Source organism: Trematomus bernacchii, unplaced genomic scaffold (genome assembly GCF_902827165.1).
Source record: "Trematomus bernacchii unplaced genomic scaffold, fTreBer1.1, whole genome shotgun sequence".
NCBI classification, from domain to species: Eukaryota; Metazoa; Chordata; class Actinopteri; order Perciformes; family Nototheniidae; genus Trematomus; species Trematomus bernacchii.
Genome location: NW_022987547.1, coordinates 3,490,343 through 3,513,455, shown reverse-complemented (window position 1 = coordinate 3,513,455; position 23,113 = coordinate 3,490,343). Strand labels below are relative to the sequence as shown.

General features: G+C 41.5%; 1 protein-coding gene across 1 annotated transcript in view; it reads left to right on the top strand.

The window, feature by feature from the left end:
- The window catches only part of sema4d (sema domain, immunoglobulin domain (Ig), transmembrane domain (TM) and short cytoplasmic domain, (semaphorin) 4D), a 35,623-nt gene that overhangs the window by 4,910 nt on the left and 7,600 nt on the right, over positions 1-23,113 (top strand). The window contains 7 exon segments of the mRNA XM_034123138.1: positions 3,287-3,405; positions 20,077-20,210; positions 21,891-22,036; positions 22,125-22,187; positions 22,316-22,414; positions 22,499-22,592; positions 22,741-22,857. Of these exon segments, the coding sequence (XP_033979029.1) occupies positions 3,368-3,405; positions 20,077-20,210; positions 21,891-22,036; positions 22,125-22,187; positions 22,316-22,414; positions 22,499-22,592; positions 22,741-22,857 (691 nt within the window). The 5' untranslated portion in view covers positions 3,287-3,367.

Here is a 23,113-nt window from a genome sequence, read left to right as displayed (position 1 = left end):
AGATTCTGGTAAGATTCACATCTTCTCGTGTGGACGTCTGCGAGTGTGTTGACTGCTGGTGTCTCAGAATGTCAACACCTTGTTCCTCTGCCATAGCAACCAGATATGTTTCTATGCTCACTATGTGCAGTGCAGGGAGTCTCCAATACTGTGCATGCTATTTTTACCAAAATTGCGTTTGAGAGGTGAATAATTCAGTGTTGTGATGGATGGCATGTTTTCATGATGCAGTGAATTGGACTATTTGAGGGAAAACCCAGACCTTTTACTTTGATCAGCTGCATTTTGCTTCAATTTATGAGCTACATTTTGAAGTATTTTAGGAGAAAATGGCACTTTTATCCTTACATTTCCTTTTTTCTAATGTCTTGTGTACAGTAAATCTGTCCAGACACTGTCGCTGACAGATTTTTGAATAGAGCCCAATTTCTGCCAGATTGGTTGTCGTTTGGCATGCAGTTAGGGTTTCAGTCATAACGCCTGATTACCGATCGGATGGATTTCTGGCTTGTCCGAAATTCTAGTTGGCTGTCTTTCTGTTTGAGCTGTTCCACTGTCCCATTTCCCTCATGCCTTCTTCCGATCATTTCCAAACTACAGAGAGACTATTTTAATATAACTGGAGTATTATCCTACATGTTGTGGCTAAAAGTAGAGTCTTAAAAAGTCAGTGATAAAGGACTAAGTTAAAACCATATCTTCCAGCGTTGTGCCGCTACAGATTTTTCTAATGGAATTTCCCAAAGTAATGCTGCCTTTGTCTCTTTTTGTCAACATTGAGGATGCAGCCATTTGGATTTAATAAACCTCATAGAAATGTCTGTGCTTATGTTTAGTTTGATCATCCTGGCAGGTGAATTGATCAGTACAGTCTAGGGGCATTAGGTTCAGGCTCTGCAGAACGTCTGATATAAAATGTGTAGTGGGGGAGGCTTCAGATGTGGAAACAGTTTGTCTTCCCCTGGCTGGCTGTTGTCAGGAGTTCATAAATCTCCCTCAACAGGGTTCGGAGTCACTTTGCCCTCCCAGCTTGGACATTTCAGATTTCAAGTTGTTCTTTTTACTGGGCATTGAAACACTTGAAAACAGATGCTGGATTTAATGGTTTGTGAGTGTTTCGCTCAGGTAGATCAAATGCATGTCTTTTCAAGTGCTATCGCTTCACTTCAAAGTGCTCAGTTCTTTAAGTACGTCTCTATCTCTGCCGCGCGCTGTTAGAAACCTTCTATCTGATGTCTTTCACTTGACCTTTTTTAAACTTCCAGCTGCAGATGTCTTGCAGCACAGTTTTACTGCTCTTTACTGTCCACTGCATTTAGCATTGTGTTGAATGCCAGCATCCAGGCAATGTATCAATGTCTGCGTGAGACGGCAAGAGTTTTAATTTTGGGCTTAGGGTAAGGAACTCCTAGCTTTGTAGGAAAACACTTCATACATCATCCCAACAGCAGGCATGCTCTCGTATTTCTGTGGATTGCCACATTGTGCAAAAGCATGGACTCTTGCATATTTCAACAATTTTGTAATGTCAGGAAATGTCATTTGGATATGACGCTTCTCCAGAGAAATGCAGTGGCGTAACATTCTGGTGAAGCCTCAAGTTGACAAAGAGTCATTATGAATTGGGAGATAACCTTTCACAATCATACAATTTATTCAAATGTCTCAAAAGGTAACTGCACTGTCGGAGTTTTTCTTCTTTTGAAAATATTTCCCGTAGACACAGCAGCTGAGACAAAAGGAAATGAAATGATTTGGTTACCGGAGATTACTTGGGTGTGCACAGCTAATGTCTGTTCTGCACTGAAGACAGACACATGAACAAAGATCAGTGAGCTGCCATTCGATAGGAAACAAATGGACAGGTGAGCATTAGAGAAGACAGAGGTCTTGAAAACACTCGGAGTGCAGAGGTGATGTATATGGAAAAGGAGAAAGGAAGCAGGGACAAGGGGGCACATCAGCCTCTTGAACTGAGATCAGACAGACTGCCGCTGGCTGCCTCTGAGGCTGGTGGCTGTCTGTCTGGGTTTGTGGCTGATAGGATTGGGTGGGGTTTACCCTCACTCTTCTGTCTTTTTTCAGTTATAGCTGACGGATATAAAACCATTAAGTCCTCGTTGGTTAATCAGGGTGGGATTATTAACTGAAACAGACATATTTCTGAGGTAAAACACGATTTAAAAGCTTTTCCTTTTTCGCTGCGCTCTATTATATGTGCATTTTGTTTCTAACCCTTATCTGCTTATGGAACCTAAACCCCAATCTGGCAGGTCACAATCTATGTCCACACATAACCAGATCCAATCTATGAATCTAATGTGTTAATCCGTTAAAGGCAGATAAGCAGAAGATAAGATAATGTTTTGGAGGTTGCTCATCAGCCAGCAGGACCCAGGACGCGCCACCGCCTCATTAACATTTAAAAACCTGAATGCTGGCAGTGAACAGCTGCTGATTTATGTGCATTACCAATTAAGACCATTAGCAGAGGTGTGTTTATGGCATTTGTAACACTCTAGATAATTTGTATCATCTTTTTATTAGTGATGATGGATTATGCAAGTTTTGATGCTGGATGATCACAGGTTCTTATTGCTCCTCAGTCACACAATGCATTCTCCATCGAATGCGATCCATACTGTCTGAGGGTCTCTTGGTGCTCTCTGTTTATGCTAGCTGGCTGGTTGGCTGCCTGGGTAACTATGGCAACGGTATCCCCCAGAAAGTTGAAGAGACCGGGCCTTGCTAGGCTAATTGTGAGCAAGTCAAGCGTGTCTGCAAAGTTAGCTTCAGTCCAGGCCTTTTCGGTGGGCTGATCGGGGGTCTCTTTGTCGTCTCTGATTGACATGCGGTTAACATCACATGAGAAGTGATTAGCTTTTTTTATTTTTTTAATAAATAAAGTGTTTGTTTCTCATCAGAGCGCATTGGATAATTTTATCTTATCAATAGGTATCAATTTGCATAATAAAATCCAATGTGTAGTGTAAGACGATTGACGGACTGCAACTATTTTTATAATTGATTGATTGTTTTATTCATCTTCCAGACAAAAATGGCAGACATTGCCTGATTTCTGCATGTCATTATTTACATGTAAGCAAACTGACAATCTTTAGGTCATTTACCAATGTTTAAAAACATTACCTTGAGCTGTGTCTGGTGTTTCTCTCCATTTTGTGAGCTAAACATATGTTTCAAAATTGTTCTATTGAAATGATCTTGTCTTCCTACTGTAGTTGTGAACCAATGATTTACTCTGCTCCCCCCCCCTCTCCTGTAGACTGGTGTTGAGACATTTGCCTCTGGCCTCTTCCTCAACCATTCCTAACTTCTGTGTGGAGAACAGTGAAAAGGAATTTTAATGCATCAGTATTCGCTAGCCGACGCCATGACGGACAAGTAAGTGGTTTATCTTTTTCACAAGTGTGTTTGTGTTGTTTGTGTGAACTGTACTCTGTGGTCCTTTTGTGCGTAAGAAGATGATGTTGTCTCGTGTGATTACACTTCTCTCGCTGTGCACAAGATTGTCTCCTGGAAGTGTTTGTGTGAGTGTGTTTTCAGTACAGAAGTGGAGGAGAATGGGGGGGGGGTTCTGGTAGCACAGAGAGAAGTGTGTTTTGTTGCGGGGGGTTTGGTATAAAGACAGTCTGTTTTGCCCCTGAAGACGTATGACATTTGCATCGGGGCTGATTTGCATTCTTGTTCTCTGTGCTGGTATGTTGCTGCTGCTTATAGTTGCTCTTTATTTCCCTGACAAAACAGTCATTTAAAGTGTTTTGAGCTTTCACTGTTTTATCTCTTCCTTTTGCGTCTTCTCTGTGTTCGCTCCCTTTTTCCTTTTTCAAGGTTCCCTCTTCCCTCTTTTCACATTGGACCTGCTCTCTATGCTCCCTATCTCCTTTCTCTTTCTGTCTCTTTTGTGAACTTAGCCTTTGTCTCTCGGCCCAGGGTTTGCTGGATTGGATCTATATAGAGGATGGAGAATGTGGGTGCAGTAAGCAAAATAATCTGCCGTCAGCTTTAATAATAAGCAGAATAAGTGGTGCAGACCAGTCAGCTGAAAGGGATAGGCACAAACATGGCGAAGGCCAAACAAGACCAGGCCTATTATGTGCTTGAGTTCCACCAAATAAAAGAGGCAGTTTAAAAAAAAAAGTTTGGCAAGCCTAGCAACACGACAGAAGAAACAGGTTGTTTCAGGATACTTTGAGGAATCATGGTGATTATGGATGCTTATGTAGAACTCAGTGAAGAGGCAGGGGGGGTTTGTATGCATGTAATGGAGTTTCATTTCCCTGGTGGTCCAACCCTTAGTGTTGTTAGATGAAATTAGGTTGATGTATTAGTGTTTAAATGCACTTGGTCAACGTCCAGCATCTTTCCACTTATTACTAATGCACCTGTTTAGCCTTTTGAGGAAGAAAGGGGAAGTCTGGTGAGTCACTCTTTCTATGAAACAGGCCTCAGGGTTAACACCAGCACAACTTAATGTCAGTCTAAAATATTGTGCATGTTAGTTGTGAAGTGGAACTGGATAATGCTATATTTGCCCAAAGGGGAATTCTCTTGCAAATTAGAAGGTTGCACGACGTCTGCCATTCCCCCAAAGGATGCTTGACAAGTTTTGAAGAGCCAGACATTTAGGCTTGGAAGTTTTTAACTGTTTTGGATGCAACATTAAAGGCAAACAAGAACAAAAAAGATGGCTTGAGGAGCTTTATTTTGAAAAACAAGATGGGGCAGTACTTTCTTAACAAGGCTCTGCTAGACCAAAGTGAAGGCAAGGTTGGGAGTTTCTAAGTAAGTGATGATGTTGTTGACTAGCTGTCCCGTTGGATGAAAGGTATCCGAGCAACCAAGAAGGGGCGAAACAGGGTGGGGGCGGGAGTTTATTGTGCGCTTGATGCTAGTCCATGTTGTAGAAGGATTGTTCGACGTGGAAGAATGATAAATGTTACGCCAAAAAAGGAAGTGAGGGGAAAAGTTGGAGGACGTGCCCCCCCCCCCTCCCCCCCCGATGGTGGAGGCGAACAAAGCCCCCCTCAACGTGGGACTACTTAAGATTCATACAAAGGCAGAAGAAGACAGCTACTTATTTTCTTTCCAAACACACACGAACACACACACAAATGCCCACTTTCAGCTCTCTCCCTGCGCAAACATTTACACATAGCGGGATATCAGACATTCCCGGAGATATGTGCATTCCAGCTGGTATTCCCAGATACACGCCTGCCTGCAGTAGAACAAGTGGAATGCTTTGTACCATGTTCTGATGTTTTCAATGAAATTGCATATGGACACAGGATTGCACAGTCTTCACTTGTTTATTGAAATAGTTAAGCGTCTGTGTTTTCCATGCAGATGTTGCGTTTGATTCGGGAGCTGATAATCCAGCTGCAAATGTCCTCTGGCATCCTCAAAAATGAACATGTTTCAAAGGCAGGGTTTTAGGTTCAGCCTCCTATTGTACCACGATGCTCTGGGATGAGGATTGTTTCTAAAGCCAGATTTGCTCCGTAGTGCTTGTAGACAGGGATTCTTTCTGTTGAAATTCAAGCCCGCGTTAATCCTCTTCAACACACTGCTTTGTGTGTCTGTGTGTGTGTTTGCGTGCGAAAGTACAGAGTCCATGCACCCTCCATCCAGGATTTGAATGAATTGGAATTTCACCCAGTTTTTCTTTGCTCCTTTCAAGGTGATTTGCACCAGGGTTCACTGTATTGCATCATGTTGGAAAGTGGGACAAAAAGACAATGTCCTAATGGGCAGCGATAACATAGTATTATGGAAATGTCTCTTTTAGAATCATTTATTTTGCCTAGAAGACATTTCTGAGTGTAAGCTGTGGATTGCACCTCCAACTAGAGGCCTCTATTCTTTTGGGGGAATACAGAGAAAAGGAAATAATGTGTCCATTATGCCCTCAAACCATACTCATGTTTCTTTATGCCATGGTCCCATTCTTGTTTTCCATAAGGAGAATCCTCCTCCTGCTCATTTCCCCTCATTCTTGTCTTGGTCATCTCTTTTCAACCACTGTATGAATTTGCACGCTTGGATATCCTCTCTGTTTGCACTCTATTCCTCTCCTCTCATTTTTCTTCCATCCCCCACCTGTGGTGGTGACACTGTCAGAGACTTGGGATGTTTATAGATGGACAGTAAGGGTGGCTGCACTGATGAAAAGTGAGTGTGTGGGGGAGGGGCTTTTACTGGAATGACCACACTGTCATAGAGATGAGAGGCTCTTTCCCAGTCTAATGCACATCTGTTTGCTTTGTGTATGTGTATCAGTGAGGGTCCCATATGTGTGTGTATTCATGTCAGTCTCAGGAGAGCAAGGATCCAAAACCACCATCAGAAGCTGGTTAACAGCTTTCTATCTGTCGCTTATACAAAGCTGCAACATATAAGCCAGTTAGAAACCAAGTGTTTGGTCAGAAATTGCACCCTTGAGAATAAAGCGATCTGAAGACTGAATAGAATTTGGTGGAGAACATGTTTAACCTTGCAATTTTACTGTTACCGTTTGTTGCCACCAAGCTCCTGAATACACTAGATTTATAAAATATAGTCTTTTTTTAACTTGACTACATCACTATGCACTTTACGTTTTGTTTAGTTGTTTTAGGACAATGATAACATGCTTGCACATTAAGCTGAAATGATGGACATGGTACACATTCCTAGTAAACATTAGCATTATGTAATGTTGGCTTGCAACAACAGCAATTTAGCTTAACAGCCTGACAAAGCCAGTAGCATGGCGGTATACAATCTACATTTTGTTTTATCTGGTATTAAGTTAATGGAAATGTTCTCCACAACAAAACCGGAAAGACTAATCTGGAGACATGATATTAAGAATTGTGTACAAAATACCTGAAATAATTTCTCACAGGGTGCTGGTCATAAGATGCTGACAAAAGCTTGAGCTGGGACCTTTGTCAGCTGAAAGGAAAATCAGGTGTCACAGTGTAGTTGGCTCAATAGCCCTTCCTGTCAGTATGTTTACCATAGGTTGGGTTTCTGAAGTTGAACCTATTAATACATTTGTTCTGGCTTGAAGAGTCTTCAAAAGGCCAGCTTGCCAGGTCCTCATTCAAGTCCACTCATCAATTAAAAACAGCCAGACCCGTGACATCTCCTCTTCCTCTCCGTGCCCTCTCCAGACCGCTGTGTCACCAAGGGTGTGGTCGGGGGGGCTCGGCTGGACTCTCACCCGGGCCTGACACCCACTCGGGACGTCCTGAATTGAGACGTGAAGGCGTGTCACCGGGGTTTGTGGGTGCATAGTCAGACGTCTGTATCAGCTGTCACAGGGTTTTGTGGGAGCCCAGGCAAGCCAAGTCGGAGTGTTTCCTAAGGATGTCGAGGGGGATAACCCCTTTGGCCTACAGCTCATCAATCTTACCCGACTGTCATCTTCTCCCAACGGTCCATTGATGCTGTCGGAGGATAGCGAGTGGCAGGGTCCTCGCTGCATCGTGTATTTGTGCTTGCTTGCATACATGTTTTTTTTTTCTTTGTTTGCGTCTGTGAGTGAGGAAGTGTCAGGAGAATGGGAAAGTCTTGAGAACGATGGAAAAACTAAACATTGTGTTTAAAGTGGCTACACACTGCGACTATCAAGCATGGCTCTTGACCTTGATCTACACGAGTAACCATCCTCAGGCTTTTGGGAAACCGATAGCATCCATTAAACCGATCTGAAGTAATATGCTATTAATTACAGTCAGCTTAAATCTATCATTGATTGCAGAAATGTATTAAGCAGTTTTATTATGGATAAATATTCCCTGCCGTAACCAACTCATAGCAGGATACTGTAGTACAGATTAATAAATATGAATCCCAAAGGAAGAGGGTACCATTTTGTGTCTTGTCTAAATGTGATCAGTTGCCCTTGCTTGTAGTCTGGTATGTATCATCTCTGTTTTACATAATCTGATTATTCTTTGTTACAGTAGAACAGGGGTGGGGGGCGGGGGCTGCATTACAGTAGCTTAACCCGCCCAACATATGCTAATGAATCCGCATATTTGGGTTTATTTGGGTGACCTGAATTCAGTTGTCTGGAAGATGTGTCTCGTTGTTCTGGGACAGTATGTGTTGCTTTGCCAGTAACAAATGTATTGCTTGTTGCTTTCATTGTGACAGCTTTGGGTTGTTATTTAAATGTTACTTTATTACAGACCTTTGTTGTAAAATATTAAATATATTTTCAAATGTCTTTTAGGATCTAGAGAAAATACAAATGTATCCCCTGCTAAAAGGTTCCTGTAGAATACATACAATAGTCAAGACAAAGTAAATATGTAAGCCCATGTTTAACGGAGTTGGATTGTAGTGCACTGTGGGAATTAAGCTGGTGTACTTGTGCAGGGAGAATGTATTCAGCCTTGTTGTAAAGGTTTTCATTTTGCTCAGGGAAGCAGTGTAAGGGAACAGACTGGAAACTTGTGAATGGAAGTCCAACCATCTGTCACGACGGCAGTGAGGAGATTTTTGACTCCCTTTGACTCATAAAGTCTTGTTTTCATGCACTGAAAAGAAAAGCAAAATAGTTTTCCAGTTGACTGTTCTGTTGCTGCTAATGCAGATAATTCCCTACAGTCTTTGTTCTCGCGTTGATTCATTAGTGATGCACAACTCCAGTGCTGACACTGTTCAAAATGTCCAATGCCCTGAAAACCTATTTATGAATCAGCTTCCTCTGTGAGCTTGTGGCTGAAGATGGAACAGTTTGGGTTGGTGGTGATCAAACCACACTGATGCAGTCGGCTAATAAAGCAGATGATGAAGAGTTTTTGAGCGTACACTCTTAATCGATAATATTTAAGTATCTTTTTATCCATGCTGGTTGTGTGGCTCTAATGATGGCAACACCAACAGATGGATCGGCACAACATGTGGTTCAGACGTTGGTGATTTTCCAGACAATGAATCTTAATGACTTCCTTGATCCTTTGACTTTCTTTCCAGCGCCCCCAGGAGCTTAAGATGTGCCTAAGATCATTTGTCTCGATAGCTAATTGGTACACAAATGTATGTTAGAATCAGAACTCGGTTTAAAGGCAAGTAGCAATGGTGTACTGTCAGGCCACAGCGTAAAGGGTTGTTGTTGTGGACAAAGAAGTGAAAGGGGGGATTAATATAGCAGTCTGTCCTCAGGTTTCTCTGTTGCTATTAGATCATAACCATTTGGCTTCTCACCATTAGTTTGTCCTTGGTTATAAAAAAAGTTAGCACGGTATCCTGACATGCTATCATATGATATCACCGGCTTAGTGGTCTGTAGATATCTGTAATTGTTTGTCCTTTCCAGAGTGATCTGTCTCACTTGCGTGTATGTGTCTGATAATCCTGTATGTCTTTCTAAATGTTATTTAATTGTAGAACATGTGTTTCATTGTTTCATCACTATATCTGTCTAACCTGGTCAACACATCTAACTACACCACTACATAAATGTCTTGTCTGATCTTTCTGTCTTCTCCCCCCACCCCCCCCTCCCTAGCTTGAGGATTTTATAATTCTCTCCCGAGGAAGAGCGTCGCGTCTTGTAAGGAGCCACAGGTCAGAAACTCTACTCCTCTCCATCCCCCCCCTTTTTGCTGTGCAGAGCGACACTGAGCTGCTCAGGGGCCCGCATGCTTCAACACGAATGCTGCATGCTTCTCCAACCCCAACCCCCCTCCCCCAGTGCTTTTCTCCTTTTTGTATTCCCTTTGCATGACCACACCTGGGCAATCCACCTTTTGATTTGATTCCGCTTGGCTTTGGTGCTTGTGGGGAAAAACGTTTTATGCTTTTCCCTTTTACCAATCATTTTGTTGTTCTCCCTTACGCTGTGATTTGGTTTTCCTTCCCTTTAAGTTGTTCCCTTTTCTTTTATATCAGCTTTGAAATGAACTGATTTCTCATAACAGCTGTATTTGTTATATCTGTTGAAGTTTATGTTTGACGTACATGGTGTACACATGTGCAGCTGCCTGCTTCTAGTGGGGTTTCGGACTACCGGCTTTACTACCTTTGCTCTGCAATTGACTGATTGCTTAACACCTCCCTCAAAGAACGGTTGTCCAATCATAGCTCAGCAACCGTAACTAGCCACGACAGGCCCGTCTAGCTTTACATTTTCTCTAAATACCAAAGCGGTGTAAAAATTGCTCTAAACTCCAAAGTTTGCAGGGTTTCTTTCGTTATAATAGAACATTCATAAAAACACTAGCAGTGTTCGTTTAAACTGTGTGTTTGTCTGCGATGTTAGCATCTTGTGCTAACCAGCGCACTGTATTTGTTACCTTGATTAGCAAGGAGCTAAGGAGGCAATCTAATTTTAAGATTATAAGGTCATTATGTAAACTAATAGTTTCAGTTACAAGAAGGCCTATGTGAAAGGATTGAATTCTGTAGTTAGTAACCGTGTAATAAGAGTTGTTTCGTTACTTCATTTCATTTTCATTTCAATCTTTATTTCGAACAGATTAAAAAAAAAAAAAAATAATAAATGTGAAAAACAGAATACCGTATTGTTAAAATACAGTATTTATCCACATTCGCGATAATATTTATATATTCAACAAAAAAAGTCTTCATATTAATAATAATAATAATAATAATTTAAAAAGATCATATGTGTCCGAAAGGGAGTAGGAGGAAGCAAATGCTTATTAATTCCCACCCCTTCAAAATGGACCTGGCTAAACAGTCTCATAAAGGACCCCAAGTTAAACTCTTACTTAGCAACAGTAACTTAGGGGAAGGGGTTTTGCAAAAGGTCAGCTGATGCCAACACTTGTGGCCCAGAAATCAAGATCTGCCTGTTACTTTAATGGTGGATTTATATTTTTCAATGTATTTTGCTTATTTAGCTGCTTGATTAATTGACCTAATCTTCTTTAAAGCCTTCAATCATTTGTATTACCACGGGGACAGAAGTGTGCCCTAAATCTGCCCCGCTAGATCACGAGAAAAACAGTGTGATAAGTGTTTAAAAGTGTCAGGCTGGGCTTGGTCTCGTTTATTCCTCCCTGTGCTGTGAAGAAACGGTGAAATTAGTGTTTTATCTCCCGGTATGCCAAACCCAGGGGGACACACTGTTAGTGTTGTGGCAGCCTGTGGGCGATCGGGCCAGTTTTCACACAGCACTCCAAAGGAGGTTTTTGTCTCTGTCGGGCCAAAATTACCACCATGAAATCACTGCCTGTTGAAGACTCTGCAGAGAGAAGAGAAAAGAGTCCAGAAAGGAGAGGCGGGAAATATAGCAGTTTTTTGTTGTTGTGATATTTATCTTCTTTTAAATGTCCGCTGACTGGTATTACAACCTAGTAACTGTCATATGAAAGACCTTATTTAGTTACTTTTTATTCTTTAACCAGTGAATCAAAGTGAAATGTTTGCAATTTGACTAAGACCAATCCTTTTTTAGATATTTATATTCCATGTCAGTTAATTGAAAACCCAGACCAAGAGATGTATCCACAGCTGAAGACACCTGCCCTTGGCTATAGCTGGTAGAAAAACTAACCACCAATGCGACTACCATTCACTGACTCGGGACCGCTAGGCCTTCAGCTGGGGACCACAAGACCTTCAGCTGGGCTTTCACAGCTTCCCAAAATAGTCCACCATTATACGCCCCACGGTCTGGCTGGCATCGCTGTAGCCTCAAGGAAACGACATCAAGTGAAAGGCTTATGACTTCACTGTGAGCGGTGGCTTCTATCTGACCTCAGGTTATATAATGTACCAGTATTTACCCAGAAAACGTTTTTTTACCGGAGCGGTATGTGCTCTCCTCCAATTTAGGAGCTGCTACCTTCCATGAATTAATTTGTTAAACTATATTCTACATTGTGCGCATTATTGGTTATATTAGCATCTTGCAACGGAGACATTATTCTATATTGACAAAGGGAAAGGCCTGTATGAACTGAGGTAAAGCCTTAATGTTCTTCAAGAAACTGCTTACCTTGATGTCTGAAAACTAGTAGCCCCTCCTAGATGATCCTAAAAGCACAAGCTCCTTTTATTGTTATTACTCCGATGTCAATAGTACAACCTCCTCCTCTCTTTTCCTCCTTTTTTAAATAAAAGTCTCAGAGTGCATGGTGATTTACGTTTTCATTTTAGACTACAAAGGCACGTTCTGTACATGGCCGGGGAACACCACACAGCACTCCCTGTTTCTCTAGTTAGCGTACTTCACTTGCCTGTATGTTTATAGGGAAGTTTTCAGATCTTCTAGAGCCACGTGACGCGGGGAAAGGGCGTGTTGTTTTTAAAAAGCTTGCCATCGCCAGACTAAATATACCCTTTACTGGACCTGACCCCTCATTTGCCTTTGCTGTGGCCACTTTAGGTCGACATGCTAGCTCAACAGGGGCCCTACAAGTAGTAATTATATAGGAGGGTTTCCATTTAACATCCTCTGTATAGTGTTGCCTTAACACAGGCTCTTTTCCTCAATTTAGACACTGATGGATACCTACGTTTTAATTCTCCCTTCTTTATTTCAATAAGTAGTTTCCGTGTCCAGCCTGCATTAGAAGTGAGCATCATGTTCCCCTTGTCATCATTCAGCCCTAAATGCAGATGTGAATTAATGAGTGTTGTAAATCATGCTGTTTAATCCTTAATCTGGCTTTTTAAAATGTTTCCGCCCATCTGTCATCCAGTGGGCTCACCATGGATAACGCACGATGACTGCAGCATCAGCTGTTGCTCTTCAGATGCTTTCTGTCTGTATGACAGTCAGCTGTGCAGAGCAGGTCACTCAGCTGCTCACTGGCTTTCAGATGACTTTATGCTAACATAATGTGGCCATGACACGGTGGCTTTGCACCTTGACAATCGAAGGCTGATGTCTATCTTGAATGGATTCCAGATGGTTTACACATGGACCGCAGCTGCAGGTTGAACTGTTGTGTCTTAATTCATCTGGACAGTTTGAGAAATCGAGTGAATGAGACTGTTCTTTAAAGTAAGGGGAAACTACTTTTTTTTTTAAAGCCTTTCAAGGGGAGCTGTGTGGAGTCTGATATATTGCCTAAAGAAGTTGCTTGAGTCAGCATTGGTTTGTTTGGGAAGAAATGGGGGTTTTGAGTTAGAAAGACGTGAGGTTACCAGCCCCTCATGTCTGCTTGAGGCCAGCAGCTCGAGGCTGCTAGCATAACTGCTTAAGTTGCATTATGAGTAATCTAGGCGTTTTGAATAGGAATCAGTATGTGTTGAATTGAAAAAGCTGTCTTTGGTTCTGCTTTATTGATATTAATCTAGTTTTTAACTGTATATTGTAACTAAGACAATAACGTAGGAGTGCAGTGAAGTGAGATTTTGCCCAGCGGCACAGACACCAGGGACAGGCTGAACTGTAGGCTTAATAGGAAGTGTTATAGCATGAAGTTGTTACCAGTGGCTCAGCCTAAACTGATAAAATATGAGGCCCCTGTTGTGAGTAGCCTACTTGAAATGTCAAAATCACTTAATCAGCCTGTGGGGAAAACAGAACCCACAACTCTGATGCAGCTGGCAGTATTTTAAGATGGGGGCTCGAACCCTGTCTGATGTTATAAGAGGGATTTGATGGCCACAGTTGGCATTACCATGTAAACATGTGAGCGGGCTCAAGTCTCTGCCACATCTATAGCCAAACTACATTGAGCTGCAAATGACATTGGAGCAGACATCTGTCCCTGTGAGTGTGTGTCATCCTCTGTGGTCTCAGTATTTTGTTTCAAGTAAATGCTCTCTCGCTCACTCACTTTCTCATGCAGGCCTGGCTTTAAATAACCCCACAATACCCCTCGAGAATATAAGAGCAAGCCTTAGTGCTGTTGCAGAAAAAAGCACAGAACTTTGAGATACTCAAGCTCGCTTTTTTGCTACTGCAAAAACAAACCAACATTATGTATAGTCAAAATAGTTTGTGCATGTGATTGCTTCAGAGATGCAGTTTAATCTAGCTCCTGGATTTGATGTGCAGCAATATCCACCAACAGTCACATGATCATTACATTATTTCCGGTTATGTCAAATGATATGATGGGTTTATTAGAAAATCTTCAGAAAGCAAGCTCATTAGCATAAGCTGTCAGTGCTGTGTTATCAGCAATCCCACAGCTGGGTGGTGCTTTTCAGATAGACCACATACAACTAAGAAAATGTGATATAGCTATCAGTTTATTGGAAACAGTTGGTTAAAATGAATACAATTCTATCACGCCTTTTTTAGAAAATGTAATGACATTTACATAGCGTTTGCATTTCACAGGGGTTTTTCTGTTCTCTACTCTTGTTGATATACATGACCTGCAATGGGGACAGGTCTACCTTTTTTTATAAAAACCTGTCGAGATGTGAAGCAGCAACCTCACACCAGCAGATGCTTTTTCATAGGAATATGAACAACTTTGAGCAACATTTAGTGGGCAGCTCAGCATGGAAATGTCATACTGAACTGCCAAAAAAAAGACATTCTTTCCACAAAAAAGTACTTTTTCCCATTACTTAAGTTTGTTTGTACGTGGTTAGGCCCTTTAGTTCAGATGGAGCAGAAAACAAAATGACTAGCAGCCTCTTTGGCGCGCTGCAGCAACAGGAAGAAGAGCAACTCTGTGCATTGATGCTGATGATGAGTACATGGAAAAGAGAGCCAGTGAGGGGTTGGAGTTGTTGGCAGGCGCTGAATGTCCAACTCCTTCACTTCACCCTCCATCACCCTCTGTGTCCTCACCCTACTCTCCGCTCACAGGATATGGAGCTTCTTCTTCTGCACTCTGCATTGGAAATGAGATGGAGATGTGGTTTTATGTGACGAGTCATGCTAACATTTCATCAGGGACTTGAGTGATCTTTGAGTCAGATACAGCTGCTTTCGTTTATACAGCTTCAGTTCAGTTGAACTTTTTCCTTAAATGCCCTTTCCTTTTCAGCATTTAGTACTTTCCCCCAAAAAAATCAAATGACTATCGCGACGTGTTCAGACCGACTTGAATCCTCCATTCAATTGAATTAAGCTGGGCAGTCGACGCAGCTGGGGTGCCAATCCCCATTTAAGCCCGATTTATGGTCAACACAGGGGGTTATGGGAGTTTAAGGCTACAGTAGGTTTTGAATTGTATCTTCAGTGTCAGATTTCTCCCATTGGTAGCACTGTTGCAACCCTAAATGCATTCATCTCTAGCACATATCATGTTTTACTACAAGTTCTGCCTTGTTTCAAGACTTTAACTGTGCCATTACTGAATTTGCATTGTTTGATTCACTGAGCGGAGGAGATGCTCTTGCAGTGGTTGGCACTGAGAATAATTTGATAGATTTACTAAGAAAATGATGATGATGATGATGATGATGATGGGGGATTTTAGTCCAACACGCTTCATGTCTGAACCCTCACCGATTTCCACCGCATTCAGATAAGAGAGCAGAGAGAAGAGAAAACACCAGGCACATGCTTACCAGTCACACTTCCTGCAGTCACCACAGTGTATTCAGAAGGCGCCATCAATCCGATGTAGAGAGATCGCTCTTCTTTGCATCATTTATTATTATTTATTTATTTTTCCAACACGTGGTTGGAATGAAACGTTTTGCTATAGCGCATAGTGGAGGGAATTTGTCAGATGCACAGATCTCGCTGTAGTCATCCGTTAAGTTTTCATGCCGCCTGTAAATTTGACTTTTTATCAGCTCTTTATGTGCACCCAGCAGAGGGGAGTTTTCCTTTAGGGTGTTCTCCATTTGTACACTGGGTGGCCTTTAAACAAAGATTATTTTCAGTGAAAATGCCACTCTGTATCTCTTATCTGTTTGTCCTTTACAAGGACACTCCTCTGCCTTGAGTAAAAAGTTCAAATATCCTCTTTTTCCTCGCTATATTTAAAAAAACTGAGTTATTAGGGAGTGTTGTTGTGGTTTGCCTCCTCTGTAATTCAGCAGTCATTGTGGTCATGCTTACTTAGCTGACAGTGTGTGCCAAAGGGAAAAACAATAAGCGAGTAGCCGTGAAACCCCCACCCAGTGTTAAAATGTGATTATACAGTGATTTATTATAATGACCGGCTACAATCCAAATGAAATGGTTGTCACATCCCTAATGATTTATTTGCTGCGTAGTCATGAAATGCTTTTCCAGTTGAAGTTTTTTCTCTCGCTTAGACTTACTAACCCAGTCACAGTTCTTGTGCACAGATAGGCAGAGCTCCAGTTCCCCCCCCCCCCCCCCCCCCCTCCTCTGTCCTCAGTGTGAAGCCTGCCAATGTCTGTGCCCAGCTAACAGCACAGTGCTGGGAACCCCAAGGCCCCGAGCAGGTGTCAACCTCCCTGCTCCGCCAAAGGAGCTGAGAGAGCAACACAAAGGGCTCAAAGAGACCTGCCAGCATGGTTACCGTCTTAAATATCCCAGGCCAGTGTGGCCACTCCTCTAAATCTCTCAGCAGCGTAGGGTAGCTGCCAGTCTGCTCTTTCTGCTACTGTAACCCGGCCCCTCTGAGGGGTTTGAAGCTTTTTTTAAGCTTTGTCCTTAATGGAGCTCGGAGTGGTAAGATTGATGGAGGGCGTCAGAAGTGCACATATGGTCTAGTTTGAGGCTTTTATTTATGCAGCGTGCAGTCGGACTGGTGGCCAAAAACAGAGGAATGTTGTCAGTCTGGGGTTTTCATCACAGATTCAGTATTGTTATCTCATCTGTCACTCTGGGGCTGCCCCTTTCTCTCTCCCGGTCTCTGTTTAACAGTTTCTGCCGCCGTCATCAGACAGATTTATGGATCATCTTTATGGGATTCATCAGGATCTCATGGGCTTGTGCGAACTTTGAGAATGCAGGCATGGCTCAGGGCTAAGCTGTCCTGGCATTTAGATTGGCAACACTGTAAAAGAACTGGATGAGAGGGCGACGTGATGCCTTTCTCTCTCTCTCTCTCTCTCTGTTCATTGTTGCCTACTTCTACAGTGATGATGTGGATGTGATGGGGGTGGAGTGGAGGCTACCCTCATCTTCAGTAAACAATGGGTCCTTGTGTGTTTGACCCCCTCTTTAGCAGAGTGGAGTCCACGGCTCGGGCTGAAGCCGGGATGGAATTCCATCTTTGCCAGATTTACTCGGTGGAAGCCCTCACAGAAAACCCAACAATCGCAGTGTTAGCGGGGTCATACCTCCCGGGCAATTTGTTCTTATTTACAACCACATCAATAATCACTTATCATTCCCCCCCATTCTCTCTAGCTGTGGCGACCCTCATTGATTGTCTGTACCACATGATATATCTCCCCCTCGTATGGTAACTGATTACTAACCTATATTTGAGTGGGATGATCCACAATTGTGCTACTAGGTCAATAAAAGATGGTTGACAATGATTTATTTGTCCTATATTGGTATCATTTGTTCTGGAATTTGGTTTATAAAAATGTAAAATGAGGACAAATGACCTAATCAAGTAGTAAAAACACTTTCTTTGTACAAACAAGTGTTTATCATTTTTATTCACCACGTCTTCCCTCTACTTGTAACTTTGAGTGAACACATTCTTTTTTTTTGGAAGCCTGTCTGTTGGTTCTTGTACGGCTTTCGTTATCTCAATCCTCGTCTTACAAGACATCCGATAACCTATCATCCCCTACTGGGCGTGACCGGCCCACCCATTTTGCGGAGCAGTGCTGCGGGTATTTAGGTTTCTTTTGAGCACGGTGTGGAAAACCAGAATTACCTGCTTTGTGCCAGATCACTTTACTTCCTCTGAGAACTGCTTCAACCACCTGATCAGCCAGACTCGACCTTCCATCTATTAATACAGCATTGTCCTTCAGAGTCTTCTCTTTTACTTTAAAGCAGACTTCCTCTGTGTTAAACAAGAGAACATTTCAGGCACTAAGCTGAAGTTTTGCTGACGTGTCCCACACTGCTGCTTTCACGTGATTGGATCAAAAGACAGAAAGCACTTGAGCCTTACAATTGAATTATGTCAGTCATCACTTTCTGAGTTAATACCATTTTAGTATTGATGATATTTACAGAGGGAAAGAAGGCGATCAATCCATCAGTCGAGTGAATTTGGTTGAGGGCATGAAGGTTGACCCCAAAGATTACATTGCATGTGCCCTGGTTTGCAGTAAATTTAGCAAACATTGCACGAATTACAAGCAGGATTGAGAACAGATTTAGAGATTTATTTTCATATTTTACTTAAGCTTTAAAGCATGAGAATGTATTCCCCCCCAGCTTTTCTGCTGACCTAAAACAGGAGACTTGGAATATGGTTTTAGACAAAATTAGTGACTTAAAGCCTTAAATGTTATTAGTTAATGTAACTGCTATATTAGCATATATACCAGATAAACCATCAATGTCTCCTAAATATTATTTTAAGAGATATCACATTGCTTTCTATTTTATAATAATTCATGACGGCAGCCGTTACAGAACAAAAGGTACTGTTTACATGTTATTATATCCCTTCTTTGGATTGAAGAAAAGTGTGTTTCTACCAACACTGCCTTGCACTTTAAACATGACAACTCAAGACTTTATTCAATATAAAAACATCAACCTCCTGAGGTGGGTCTGGATAAGTTCAACACAAATGGCACAGGGCAGCCTAATGGACTTATCGGGCACATCCTGAAGTAAATATGCCAGGAGAGAGCTGTTAAAAGGCAGAAAGATCACAATGCTCCACAAAGTAGATCAATGGAAAAACGACACCTTCATCTGATAAAAGCTGATAGCTACCAGGAATGCTGTCATCCTCATCGACATTGTCGTCATCACCATCCGAGGCAAACGGATACACCTATCACTGTGTCTCTACAATAGTGCAGTGCAAAAATAATACTTCTTTAAAAAGGGGGATTTTCTTAAGCCTGAGGTGTTAAGTTGTTGCACATGCCAACAGTCAGCTGAAGTGTCATACAGTGATCACGCACCACATTCACTGAGTTTAAAAACACGCGCTCATTTGAATGAGTATAGTTTTTGTTAAGCGCTGGTGTTTTTCTGCTAATGTAAGTCGTGTTAGTTCAGGACCACGTCATGTGCTGCTGCCCCTCCCGCCCGGTTCCCCCCTCTCTGCCCCCGGTCTTATTCTTCATTCGGAAGGAACTTCACATCCATCTGTTTTCCTGCTTTGTTATTTAACACCTCTGAAATGGTTCCAAGTTCCTAAAGCAACCAGTGGTTTATTAAAGAGCCTTGAGGTGAACACTGGATTGAAAGTAGGAAAAGTTTAAATGTCAAACTTGATTCTGAACACTAGAGAGAGTTGACTTCCTTTTTTTATTGCGGTGTGTTAAACAATGCGACGGCTGATCATGAACATGAAGAAGCACATTATTAGCATTAGTTCCTGATAATGACATAGCATCTGTACCTGACTTCTGCACACACTATCTGCTTAAAAAACCCTTACAAATACAGTTCAATAAACACGCATATAGTTTCCCTGTTGTTCACAACAGCATACCTAAATCTAAAGATTATTTTGATTATCACCTAATCTACAGATAATTAATTAATCCTTTTGTCTATTTAACGTCAAAAATCACTTCTTGAAATCTTCCATCACAATTCTTCAATCCAAAACCTAAAGATACTTAACTGTCATAAAAGATATCTTTGAACTGTTGGTTTATTTGATTGAAAAGTCACTAAAGCAATTCATTTTCTTTAAATTGAACAATCAACTTATTTTTGCAGCTCTACTAAACATCTGTCATTTATTTTTCTTATTATCATTATGGTTATTTTACCCATCTACACATTCATTTGATACATTCTTTTATTGTGAGAACTTTTTTCAATGGTTCAGTTTCTGTCCAACATATCTTCTTTCATTGATTATATTCAAATGCGTGTGACATGATTTACTAACGATACCAAAGAAGTTGAATCAGTCCTGCCAGCTCTCAGTTTGAGGGAAGTGGATTTGATGCCGCCCCTTTTTGTCTCGTCTGTGCTGCATGATAAGATCAGCCTGTGAGGAACTGGTTCATTTCTACATCCTTGTAAAATATCTATTGATCTGGCCGAGTTTTTACTGTATTGCTATTCTTTTTGTGTTGCAGAGGAAACTTCACAGTTCCGAAGTTATCAGAGTCTAACATGGGATTCGGCGTGCTGGGAGTGTTTCTGGGGCTTCTCCTCGAGGTCTCCACGCATGGACCCAACGCTGTGCCTCGAACCTCCTGGAGACACCAAGGTAAGCCTTAAAAACATTTAAATATACACGTTATATTGATAAGAAGTGTAACAGTTCTGAATGATTAAACAGATGAAGTGCTACATGATGAAAACAGAATATTTGCATTAGATTCAACTTTCTTGTCTTTTCGCAGAGTACAAGTATTAAGACAAAAACAATTCAGTTTTCATTCATTATGTTTAAGTGCCAAACATGTTTAAGCACAATTTAAGTATACCAAAAATAATAGAGAAAAAACATAAATGCAATAAAGACATCAGTTTTGGCTCTGGTATCTTTTAAATGGCGGTTTGTTTTATGTTGCTTCTCTAATCAATACATTATTTGTATTAACTTATCAAATATATATCATGAATGTATTAGTTATTCATATAGGTTTTTCTGTCTTTTTACAGTTAAATGCATCTTTACAAATGCAAACCACTTCTGGTAAATGTTCTTTTGAAACCCCTCTGATCATTCAAATTGAAACTTAGCTTGAGTCACCGAGAGTCTACAGGCACTACATTTGGGAAGTAATACTTCATTACTCATTCTGAGATTATATTTTATTATTTGCTCCACTTGCACTGCATGGAGAGCCGAGCATTCAGACTGTTAAGACATATCTGTGAGAACTCTTTCAACTAAAAGGTCACACCGAATATTTAGAGGACACCTGCTCTATTAAATGTATCTTAGACAAACCTCAGTCTCACCACAAGTCTCAAGTTGGAGCATTTAGGCGTCAGGGAGGAAGTTCTGTTTGCATACTGTCGTTTACATAAATAGCCCCAGAGATGTTTCGTTCTCGTGTAAAGGGCACCTCAACCAGTACATCCCATCCTTTTAATAAAGTTTCTCCGCTCACCGTGGCACAGTCACCGTTTCAGTCAGTTAGTCAGTGGGGGGGGGTTTGCTTTCATCATCCTGGTGTTAATGTCCAGGCACCTGCAACCCGAAGCCACTTGCACCTGGCACGACCAAAGAGAGCCAGACACAAGCGCTCCGCTGGGCTTGTCATCAATCACAACACTGAGTCTAAAGAGAGATGCATGTGTCTCACTGAGAGAGGCAGGAACACGTTTACAACATCTAGTTTGAAGGACTCAGGATCCACAGTAATCAAAATTGGTGTATAGTGGATTTATCTCCAGACTACATACGTCACCTTTGTTTACATTGTTTTACTCCTAATGCACTTCAAGGAACAGTTACCCCCAACTATGTCTGCCTTCTCTCTAATGTAATAGATCAAGATGGAGCTTGGCTTGCACAAAGCAGCAAAAAAAACATTGGAAATAAAATAACATTGTTTTTTGTTCCTGAAAACATGACCACTGAAGACAATCCATAGATCTGGTTGTGAGCAGTTTAATAGACAAACTCATTTCTTTCTACCAAACTAACCCTGCAAATGGTATCACCACGCAGAAAGAAGCCTAATTCTCCACATGGACTCCTAGGTTATCGGGCGTGAGATGAAAACATTAGTGGTGTCCTTCGAAGCAGAATTGTAACTATCTATCTAGTTAAATAGTCTGAGAAGATGCACGCTTCCTTACGATACATTTAGTGGCTGTAGTTCTGTAGAAGGCAAACAGTTCCTACATGTAACAAAACTATTTGTGGATTATCTTCAGTAAATGGGTCAATGATATGAATGTTAAAGTAATGCAATGTAACGTTTGTGCTCAGATTTAGATCTGATGGAGTTTTCTGAGCCGGGGATCTTCAACTACTCCACGCTGTTGCTGAGCGAGAAAAGAGACGCGCTGTATGTGGGAGCACGGGAGGCCATCTTTGAGCTCAGCAAGAAGAACGTGACGGTTAAAAACAACAAGGTAACAAAATATGGATGGTATATGTGACAACAGAAGGAACAAAAATTGTAACTTTTCTAATTGTTATTTTCTTTTTTACCACTTCAAGGTCGAGTGGACAGTTGCAGAAAACCCCATGGTGATGTGCACTTTAAAAGGAAAATCAAAAGAGGTTAGTTAAAATATCTTCATGCTATTTTATTATGGAGTCAGAACAGTATAGTCAAGTGTTATAAATTCACAGTTTACAATCAAACATCTGTGTTTTAATTGTATTTCCCCCTTATCTTTGCCTTTCAGAGGGATTGTCTAAACTACATTCGAGTGCTGCAAGTCGTAGACGATGAGCGGCTGTATGTCTGCGGCACGCACGCCTTTCAACCTCAGTGTGACTACTTGGTAGGTTACCGCTCATCGACATAAATAAACATGTGTTTGTCTCACAAATCTGCAGCGACCTTTAACTGTATCTGAAACTTTCAGAACCTCGCCGACTTCTCGTTGGACCGTCAACCTGAAGACGGCCGGGGGAAGTGCTCCTTTGACCCGTCGCAAAGCTTTACTACCGTCATGGTTGGTGAGTTGGAGCCACTTTTATGTCATTTCACTAAGAGCTCTTATGGTGTAAAGTGCATTACAATCCCCAATAATCTCTTGTTTTTTGGAAGGCAAAATGGACTAGCTGAACACATTTTTTGTTTGTTTTTGTTCCCTGTTTTCATCAGATGGAGAGCTGTACTCAGGGACAGCTTATAACTTCTTAGGCAGCGAACCCATTATGTCCAGATACTCTCCATCCCAGTCCCTGCTGAGGACAGAGTACTCCACATCATGGCTCAATGGTGAGTTGGGACAATATGTAAGAAGTAAATGAATGTAATAAGAAAATAATGTGTGGTAATTTAAGATATCCTAAACTCAAATGTACCTGATCATAATCTAATCCCTTTAGAGCGTTTCCCTGACATAAGAGTTTTAATATGTATAAAAATATGTTTGCTTTAAAGGTAGGGTAGGTAAGTTTGAGAAACCGGCTCGAGATACACTTTTTGTTATATTCCATGGAATGCTCTTAACATCCCGATAGCAATGAATATC